General features: G+C 64.8%; 1 protein-coding gene across 2 annotated transcripts; it reads left to right on the top strand.

Moving 5' to 3' along the window:
* The first annotated feature begins 80 nt into the window (after positions 1 to 80).
* Positions 81 to 7,831, top strand: ZNF414 (zinc finger protein 414). Of its 2 annotated transcripts, XM_088067739.1 has the most exons (9): positions 81 to 160; positions 4,237 to 4,356; positions 4,675 to 4,776; positions 4,854 to 4,961; positions 5,147 to 5,252; positions 5,389 to 5,891; positions 6,232 to 6,282; positions 6,836 to 6,991; positions 7,432 to 7,831. In XM_088067739.1, exons 2-9 carry the CDS (start codon positions 4,287 to 4,289, stop codon positions 7,506 to 7,508), a joined length of 1,173 nt encoding a protein of 390 aa, XP_087923865.1. In that variant the 5' UTR covers positions 81 to 160; positions 4,237 to 4,286; the 3' UTR covers positions 7,509 to 7,831. The 2 variants fall into 2 exon arrangements, with proteins under 2 accessions (XP_087923865.1, XP_087923866.1); XM_088067740.1 differs by lacking the exon at positions 6,232 to 6,282.
* Positions 7,832 to 9,998: the final 2,167 nt, after the last annotated feature.

The following is a 9,998-nucleotide window of genomic DNA, read 5'->3' as shown; positions in this document are numbered from 1 at the left end:
CCCGAGGCCCCCGCCCGCCCTTCCGCACGTTCCTTCCTCCCCCCTCGTCATCCTCCTCCTCCTCCCCCCGCTCTCGCGACAGCTCCGCACAGAAAATGGCCCCGCGGCCGCCCCGCCGCTGATGCGCGACCCGGGCGGCGCCGGCCCCGCCGCAGCCCCGGTACGGCCGGGAGGGACCGGGAGGGACGGGCGGGCACCGGGGAGGACCGGGACCGGGGAACGGACCGGCACCGGGGATGGACAGGCGCAGGGCGGTGCGCGCACAGCGAGGGCTTTACCGGCACCGGGGATGCACCGGCACCGGCGGGGGTGTCCCGGCACCGGGACCGTGTCGGCACCGGGGATGCGCCGGTATCGGGGTACCCCGGCAGTGGGAAGGGAGCGCTGGCACCGGGGATGTGCCGGGCCGGGGGTGTAATGGCACCGGAGCTGGATCGGTACCAGGGGTGAACCGGCACCGGGGCTGGACCGGTATCGGGGGCTGGACCGGCACAGCTGCACTGGGGACAGCAGCGGTACCGGAGCGGGGCCCGGGGTACCGGGGCTTTGCGGGGACCTGCAGCAGCCCTGGGGTGAGTGGCCGTGGGGCTGCTCTCGGGGCTGTCATTACCCGCTGTAGCCGTGGGTGTGTGGCCCGTGGGGGCTACCAGCCCCAGGAGCCAGTAGCCATGGGGGTTGCCCGCGGGGTTACCACTTGTGGGGCTGTCAGAGAGCCCCGGGAGGCACCAGCCCTGGGTCTTGGCAGGTGTGTGTGTGGCCTGTGGGAACACCGGGAGCCCCTCACACCCCGGGATGCACCTGCCGGGATCTCCCCGTGCTCCCTTCATCCCCCCGCACTGTGGGAGCCGCTTTGCTGCTGTCAGAGCCGGGGGCTCCTGGCCTTGCCCGTGGCCTGAACTTGCCCGGGCTCAGCTTTGCCCAGGCTCGGGAGGGAAGCTCCAACATCCCCAGGTGGCTCCTGAAGGGAAACTGAGGTTTTGCAGAGCTGATGTAGGCAGGTGGATGGGCAGGCAGGTAAAGGTGGGCACCGGGCTGGTGTGGGAATGTGGGGAAATGGCAGCAGGGCTCGGAGCAATCGGGGGGACAGTGGGGACCCTCAGGGGGAAGAGGGGCCTGGGCTGAGCTGCCCCGTGGCCACCCAGGGATGTGACACCGAGGCCGGGCACAAGGCTCAGGACTGGGTGCCCACCCTGTCACCGGGCTCGGGGTGGGCTCCTCAGGCTCTCCAGGCAGATTCTGAGCTGGGAAGGAGGGAGCCCACCCAGGGAGGGGTAGCACCTGAGGCAGCAGCTTTGCTCCAGCCCGTGCCTGGATCGGGGCACCCACCTTGCGTTGGACACCTGGAGCATCCTTCCTCCAGCACCCCCAGCTCTCGGGGGGCTCCCCCGCAATATCTGAAGGCTCCAGGACAATCCACAGGGTGTGTTTTAGTTCGGGCTGGGGATGTGAACGCGGGGCTGGTGGCACTGGCAGGAGCTGAGCCGCTGGCACCGCTTCCTCCCCCGCTGCTCGCCGGCTGCGCGATCACATGAGCCCCTTGTTCCCAGCCTTTGTCTCATCTCCTGCGCCGAGGAGCCGCGTCTGGGGGGAGCCTCCTCATCCTCGGGCCTCAGAGCACGCACAGAGATGCTCAAATCGGATTATTTGTCCCATTTATCCTCCCAGGGTGGGTTGAGAAAAGTCTCGGGATATGGATAAAGCCCCCGGATGGTTTGAGGGGGATGAGCTGTGTTAATTATTCACTGAATCAGCAGCAGAGCCTGCTCGGGATGAGCAGCAGCTGCAAACATCCTGCCCACCCTCACGGCTGGCAGCCCCCTGGAAGGGTTTTAGGGGTCCCTGTTTACCCCACAGGGGTTGGGATGAGGGAATTTAGTGTCAGCAGCTTTTTGGGGAGGCTGAACCTCCCCAGGAAAACCCTGGGGATAATGACAGTGACAGTGGTGGCTCCGGGATTGGGGTTTCCAGGGCAGGTTTGCACTGGTGGTCACATATGGAGGAATCATATTTCTAGGGGGGTCCTGTCTCTGGGGGAATGGTGTCACCAGGGGGGTGACATTTCTGGGGCAGTCACACCTCTGGTGGCCACGGAGGTCACTGGCCATGGGGACAGTGGCAGGTCAGCAGCAGCTGGGCCAGGGTGTCACGCTCAGGGCTGCAGAACAGACAGTCCTGGAGGAGGAGAAGTGTTGGCCACCGTCCCATGGGAGGTGACAAATGACAGCAAGGTGATCCAGGTGCCACCTGCTCTCCAAGAACCAGTCCCTGGGCTGGGCTCGGGCCGATGCTGCAGGGCTGCCACCGTGTCCTCTGCCACGAGCCAAGTGTCCATCCCACCTGCCCCCCACGGGATCTGCTCAAGAGGCATTTTCCCATTTTCCAGAGAAAAACAATCAGCTCACGAGGCATCACTGCAACAGGGAAATGGAGAGCGGCCTCTGTGATCCCAGAGGGACGGGAGGGAGCTTCCAACATCCCAAGGCACTGCTGGGTTTGACCCTGGAGCTCCAGGAGCTCCCTGTCCCCTGCTGCAGTGCTGCTGGGGAAGAATTTCCTGATTTCTTGGAAAAACTTCCCTGTGCTGCCCCTGAGCTCCCAGTGCCATGGCCCTGCTCCCTTTGGGCTCATCTGGAGCCCATCCAGCTTTGATCCAGAGGCATTTCCAGCAGGGCAGCAGGAATTCTGGTTCACTGCAGTCTCCAGGACCGGTGGTTCCAGGAAAGGCTCCGGCAGCTCCGACACTTCAGGGTTGGGCACCAAAACGTTTCAGCGCCACAGGGACACTGCCCAGGGCTGGGCAGGCAGACACAGCCCTGCCTCAACCTTTCAGCATTGTCTCCCCTAAAAAGAAGATTCCCGAGACCTTTTTTCCCACCAAACCCCTCATTTCTACCTGATAAACAAAGCTCCATCAAAGCTGCTGGAAACTTTCAGTGTTTACCCCATGTCCTGCAGGGATGCAGAGATGGAGCAGCCCCTCCACCCAGAGCTGAATTTCCCCTCCCGGGCCATGACCAGCCCCAACCCTGCCCCAAATTCCCTGTTCTGTGGCCAACCCCCCTCCATGGTTGGCTGATTCCATCCCGAGGCTGCTGAGCTGAGAAAACAACAACAACAAAAAGCCCCACAACCCCCAGACAAAGCCAGGAGCCCGGAGGCAGCCACAGGAATAATCCCACATGGATTTTTTCCCCCCTCCCTGATTTATTTCCCACTGGGCTGCGATCCCAGTGTGCCGGGTGCTGCAGGAACAGCTGCTGAGCCCGGCTTGGCCAGACTGAGCCCCTCTGGGTGAGACCCCCAGGAGCCAAAAGCTGGGAAAATGCCTCTGGAGCAGATGTTAGTGGGAAGGCTGGGGTGCCCCAGGCAGCAGAGGTGATCTCCAGGGAGATTTCCCAACGAGTTATTGAGCTCTTGGGGAAACATTGCCCAGTGCCCACAGCCCCAGCACTGATAATATTGTTGTTATTACTGTCCTTATTATCAATAACATCATTATCAGCATTATTATAAATATTTTTACCCTTTTATCCTTTTTATTTTATCCTTTTGTCCTTGTTTTCATAATTGCTTATTATTTATTAGCATTATTATTACTATTATTATCATCATTTTCTCTCTCACTCCAACATTAAGATGCCACAGAGAAATCTCCCAAACTGAGGGGGTTTTCCAGATGATTTTCACTGGGAATTAGTTTGGCTTATCCATGTGGGAGCCTCTTGCCAAGGCGTGGTGAAGCCAAGGCAATGTAATTTTGGGCAGGAGCTGTCCCCACGTGCCCATCATCAGCTCCCAGTCACTCAGTGGGACCTGCTGCTCCTCCTGGCTGGAAAAGCCACTGGAATTTCGAGGGGAGCCCCCAGCCCCGGGAGCAGGAGGCTGGAGCAGCTCCAGCAATCCCTGCTTCAGCTGTGCCTTGGAGGGGATCCTGCAGTTTGGGGGGAATTTTTGGCTGCAGTTGCTGTGGGCTGGACACGAGCAGGATCCTGGCGATGCCTGGGGGATGTTTGGAGGCTTTGGGGACCACCCTGGGGTGGGAGAGGCAGGAGGGGCCGGTGGCAGCTCTGGGTTCTGTGATCTCCTGTGGGCTCAGCCCCGGGTGGGAGGGTCGGTCCCACGACCGCGGGACACCGAGGAGGAAGAGGAAAAAGAGGAAGAGGAGCAGGAGGAGGATGAGGGAGCCACTCTGGCCCCGGGCTGGGATCTGACCTCCCTCCCCTGCTCCCGGTGCAGCATCGCCGGGAGGAGCCGCCGTGTCCCTCTGCCCGTGCTCAGCTCCGGCCATGAAGACGGAGAAGGACGAGGCTGTAGCCACCTTCTCCTTGCGGGGGAAATTCGGCGCAGAGGGGGCAGGTGAGCGCCCTGGGGACGTGCTGGGAGCAGCCGGGGCAGGGGGAAGCCTTTGGTCCTGAGGCGGGGAGGTCCCTTTGGCCGCATCCCCCGCCATGGGGATGTGCCGGGATGTGCCCGGGTGCGCAGCTGGCATCACCCAGCGTGTCCCAGACACCATCACCATCACCTTCACACCTTTCCTAGAGCAAAGTCTCTCCCAGCTCTCACACCCTGGAGGGCTCCAGCCTCTCCGGCCCCCTCCAGCCAGCCCCCGCCCTGTTTGGAAGGGATGGGGAGGGGTGGTTTGGCAGGGCTGAGCCTCACAGCCTCTCCCCACAGGCTGCAGTGACCCAGCCGTGCCCGGTGCCCCGATGGCGGGGGCGGGGAGCGGGGGGACCCCGGCCCCGGAGCTGCGGCCGCTGAAGCGCAGACCTGTCCCAGGTGAGCCCAGCCCCGCCCCGGGGAGGGGACAGCGCAGCCGGGGCAGGGACGAGGCCGACGGATCTGTGTCCTTGCAGGGAAACACTACCAGTGCTCGAGCTACGGCTGCAAACTGGCCTTCCCCAGCATGCAGGAGCTGATGGACCACCTGAAGGTCCACTACAGACCCACGCAGTCCCTCGAGGGTAAGGCCAGGACCCCCCAGGCGCCCCTGTTTTGGCTGGGAGGGGGCAGAGCAGGGTTCAGAGCTGAGGCAGCGCTGGTGGTGGGAGATGGGAGTGGGGGGGAGCGCGGGAGGTGCTGCAGACCCGGCAGCGGGGCTGTCCCCGCTGGGCCGCCGCTGAATCTCTCTCTGAATTCCCCTGCCCAGGCAAAACCTTCCACTGCCCCACCCTGGGCTGCACCGAGACCTTCCCCAGCATGCAGGACCTCATGGCCCACATGAAGGTGCACTACAAACCAAACCGCTACTTCAAGTGAGTCCCGCCGCTCCGTGTCCCCGTCCCGTTCCCTCTGGGGACACCTCCAGCTCCCCGGCATCCCTGAGCCCCCAGGGCAGCGGGCGGTGCCCAGGGGAGCCTCGCCTCTGACGGTTCTTTCCCGGCCGCTCAGGTGTGAGAACTGCCTGCTGCGCTTCCGCACGCACCGCTCCCTCTTCAAGCACCTGCACGTCTGCTCCGACAGCTCCAGCGGCCCCGCGCCGCCCCCCAAGCCCGACAAGCCCGTCCTGCCGCCCGCTACCTCTGCCCCGGAGAAGGAGCCCCCGGCCAAGCCACCCGAGGGGCTGCCCAAGCTCCCGAGCGCTCCGCGGCCCCTGGAGAAGGAAGGCTCGGCGGGCGCGGACACCGGCCCGGCGGCGCTGCCCGAGCTGCCCGGCTCGCTGGTGCCGCCGGCCCCGCACCCCTTCCCGCTGCTGGAGCCCGGCCTGTTCGGGCCCTCGTCCTTGACTCGGTTCTCGGGGCCACCCCCGTCCTCGGTGCCGGGGCCGTTCCTGTCCTACGTGTCCCCCTCGCCCTACGGGCTGGCGCAGCCCCCGGCTCAGCACCGCCTGCGGCCCTTCCTGCCGGGCCACGGCCCCCCCAGCGTGTCCAACGCCGTCTGGAAGAAAAGCCAAGGTGAGAGCGCCGAGCCGTTCGGGACAAACCTTCTTCTGCTCCTGACTTGACCAGCAGCAGCTCCCGAGGAGGACCAGCCGCCGCCCAGCCGAGGATCCGTCCCCTTCCTGCCCCTCCGGCCCGGCCACCCCCCCAAGCCCCGTGCCACCCGTGCCACCCCCTCTGTGATGTTCGATTGGGCAAAGCACCGAAAAAACGCCTCCAAATTCTCCCGGCCCTGCTGCTCCCCGGCGTGCTGGGGGTGCGAGGCGGGGGGGCCGGGCCAGGCCCGCCCCCCCACGTGTCCCCCCCAGGGAGGGGAAGCCCTAATGCTTGTCTTGCCCCTCGATTCCCTCCGCAGGTGTGAGTGTCAGCCCACTCCTCCCATGCTTTGGCTCAGGAGTGACTCCAGGTTAGTTTGGCACCTACTGGGTGGGGGCTGCTTTCTGTCGCTGGGGGGTTTGGGGGGCGGCGGGGGGGCCACAGGGGATGGGAGAGGCCCCAGGGGCACCGCAGTGCTCCCCGGAGAGCAGAGCGGGAGGGCTGGATCCCTCCTTTTTGGGAGCCACGCGGAGAGGGGATGCGGCCCAGGTGGGCTCCGAGGCAGGGGGGGTTGCCGGCTGCGCCCCCCCAAAACCCCCCAGCCTGGCCCCGAGGGCAGAAGCAGCAGCAGGAGGAGCAGCAGCAGCTGCCTGGGCTCCAGTGCCCCCAGAGCCCCCAGTGCCGAGCCCAGGCTGGAACCCGCCGTGCCCTTCGCTGCGGGGCCGGGGGGCACAGCCTGGCTCCCTGCTCCCGGATTCGGGGCTCTTCCCTTGGGAAGGGAACCCCTGAGCGTGTGGGGTCGGAGCGGGGGGCTCCAGCCCCCATAGCCCCGCAGCACCAGCCGGCTCCGGGCGATCCCGGGGGCGATCCCGGAGGCGATCCCTGGGCGATCCCTGTGCTTCCCTGCCCGCCCGTCCTTGCAGGGCACTCCTCCAACAGCCGCATCGTCTGGGAGCACACGCGGGGCCGCTACAGCTGCACGCAGTGCCCCTTCTCCACCGCCTCCCGCGAGGAGATGACCCTGCACATCGAGGACCACCGCAAGAACCCCCCGCCCGGGCGCCTGGAGGCCGAGATGGGTACGGGAGAGCCCCCCCGGCTGCCGGGATGCTCAGGGGGATGAGCTCCATGCCCGCACGGATAAGGCACATCCCGCTCCCTCTGGCCTGGCACAGCCTGGCAGGGTTCCAGTCCCTGCTTCCCCAGCCTGCAGCAGTGCCCTGGAGGCGTTTGTGTGCCCCCAACCCCCGCAATGTCCTTGGGGGGGTTCAGCTCCCTTCCCTGTACCCCCCTGCGATGCCCCTGGGGTCTGTGTGCCCTCCCAGTGCCCTCTCCATGCCCCCCCAACCCCTGCTGTGCCCTGGAAGGGTTCATGTGTCTGTCCTCCCTGTGCCCCCAGCCCTTGCGATGTCCTTGGGGGGTTCAGGCCCCCTCCCAGTGCCCCCCAGCCCCTGCGTTGCCCCTGGGGTCCGTGTCCCCCTCCCCGAGGTGCTGACAGTTCTCTTCCCTCTTCCTCCAGATTTCGGGGTGGGTCTCGCCCCGTTCCACGCCAAGCTGCCGCCGGAGATGGAGAACTCCCTGTACTCCCAGCTTTGATGCCCGCGGCTCCCACGGGACTCTCCAGAGCCGGGCAGGGGGCACCGCGCAGCCCCTGCCACTGTGCTGGGACAGGCACCCCTCCCTGGGGACAGGAGCACCCCCAGCCCAGCCCGGGGTGCCAGAGGGGCGGATGTTTCCCCTGGAATTTCTCCCTTTTTGTTTTTGGGAACTCTCCAGCACCCGGAACCCGTGTATCTCCCTCCCCTAAAGGTTTTGTTGCTTCAGCCCCGGGGGCTCTGCGGGGAGCCCGGTAGGTTCTCAGGAGTTAGTGGACTTCTCTGGAATGAGATCTCGGAATAATAAATGGGAATTGTACAGGAGCGGCCGGGAGAGGCTCTGTCAGTCCCCGTGGGGGCCGGGGGAGCGGGGCTGGCGCTGAGGAGCCCCCCCAGAACCGAAGGAGGGGGACGAGGGGACACAGGGGGTGTGACCCTGCGCTCCGGGGCTGGCCCTGCCAGGGGCTGCCGTGGGGAGGAGGAAAGGGAAGTGTCTGGGAAAGGGGAGAGGGGAAGGGACGCTCCGTGCTCCCCCTGCCAGCACATCCCAGAGCACGCAGGGCTCCTGAGCAGCAGGGCTGGAGCTCTGCCAGCCGCACCCCAGCAATCAGCCCGGGGTGGGACTCCAGCCCCGGCCAGCCTCGGTGCCAGAGGTGCAGGAGGAGGGCACGGAATGGCACAGAAGAGCCACTGGGAGGGGCAGGAGCCCAGGTGCACCCCCTGCACCCCCCGTGGGAGCACCCTGGGGCTCCCCCAGTCCCGCTCTGCCGGTCCCAGCCCAGCGGGGTGAAAAGTTTGCTGCGAACTGGTTTGAGGGGAGGCGTGCTGGGACCTGCTGGTGCCCACGCCAGCCCCGGCTGGGAGCGAGGGATGGGAGCGATGGAAGAGGCGGCACCCCCTGCTCTGCTGCTGCCAGCACCGGGAGGGGACACAAACACCGGCATGGGGCTCAGAAAGGGCCAAGGGTCACCTGGGCTGGGGGGGCATCCCTTCCTCCCGCTGCCATCCCTTCCTCCTCCTCCTGCCATCCCTTCCTCCCGCTGCCATCCCCACACAGGGTGAGCCGCACCCCGGGCTGCCCCAGCTCCCTCCTGCAGCCCCCCCGAGCTGGGACCGTGCCCTCCCCAGTCCAGCCCGGTCCCCTGAGCAGGGGGAGTGACACCCTGAGGTGTCCCTGAGCTGCTGAGACCGGCCAGTGACAGCTCATCAGAGCCAGCACGGAGCCCCCAAAGAGGGGCAGGGGCACAGCTCAGCCCCCAGGCCGGGGAAGCTGCCCTGGCCCCCAGCCCACCCTGGGGCAGGTGCCCAGCCCAAAGGCAGGAGGGAGACCCTTCCCAAGCTGTCCCTCACCCTGGATCCGGCTCTGGCCCCCTCCACGGGGGTCCTGCAGAGCCCCCGTGCTGGGACCCCACCCCACAGCAGAGCCCCCACCAAAGCCAGTCCTGCCGGGACAGGGGACAGTCCCTGCTCCCAGGAGAAACCCAAAGCTGCCCCAAAGCCCCCACTCTGAGCATTCCTGGCTGTTCCCAAGGCAGAGGCAGCCAAGACAAGCTCCGTTGCAATGGATTTTTAAAAACTGAAGTCTTTTATTAAAGTTTTATCCAAATTTTGTAACAAAAGATACAAAAGGGCTGGAGATCCTTATTTCTGGGACTAGTCTGACCAATCAAAACCTGACAGTTACTAGGCTAATATAAAATCCATACAATCTGCTAAAAATGCAGGGAAAAAAAAAATTAGAAGTAACTGCTGCTCTGACTTTTTTTTTTCTTTTTTTTTTTTTTTTAAATTCCTTAAACATTTATAAGTTACTCAGTTTGCATTTTACAGGATTAGTTCTTCTCCGAATGGTCACAGCGACTGTACAATGCAAGAGACACCAGCGAGAAGGAAGCGACAGGAACGGGGATGTGCTGCAAAACACACCCCACACCCCCCCGGGAGGGGAGGGCTGGAGCCTCAGCCCCGGGAGCCCACGGAGCGCCCGGAGCACGCAGCGGGAATGCCACAAAGTGCCAGTGCTTGTCTGCACCCCTGGGCAGCAGCCCCGAGCATCCCCCCCTGTCCCCGGGGCTGTTCTCCCAAGGGATGCGCTGGCTGGACACCTCTGGGATGAGAGGGAAGGTGGGAATGGGGTTGGGAATGCTGCACCCGCCTGGGTTCCCCAAATCCTCCCTCCAGCCACCTCGGGGTGGCACCCCCGGCGCAGGGACACGAGCGGGGAGCTGGAGCTCCGCTCCGTGCTGGGAACAGGAGGAGGAGGAGGATGCCCAGGCCAGGCTGGCACCGGGGGCCTGTGCAGAGGTGGCACTGGCTGGCAGAAGGACCCTGAGAATTTACAGGCTAACACGGTCTGCAGGAGCATCAATCACAGTGATGGTGGCTGCACAGGGCTGTACAGTGTGAAATGGAGGTGGATGGAGGAGCAGTATCCCCTCACCTGCATTCCCTATCCCTTCCCAAAGGGCTCCCGGAGCCTCCCCGCAGCAGA

This window comes from Pseudopodoces humilis, chromosome 28, assembly GCF_049639895.1.
Source record: "Pseudopodoces humilis isolate 2021_Gansu_Grassland_sample_001 chromosome 28, ASM4963989v1, whole genome shotgun sequence".
NCBI lineage: Eukaryota > Metazoa > Chordata > Aves > Passeriformes > Paridae > Pseudopodoces > Pseudopodoces humilis.
This window is presented reverse-complemented; position numbering and strand designations above follow the sequence as displayed.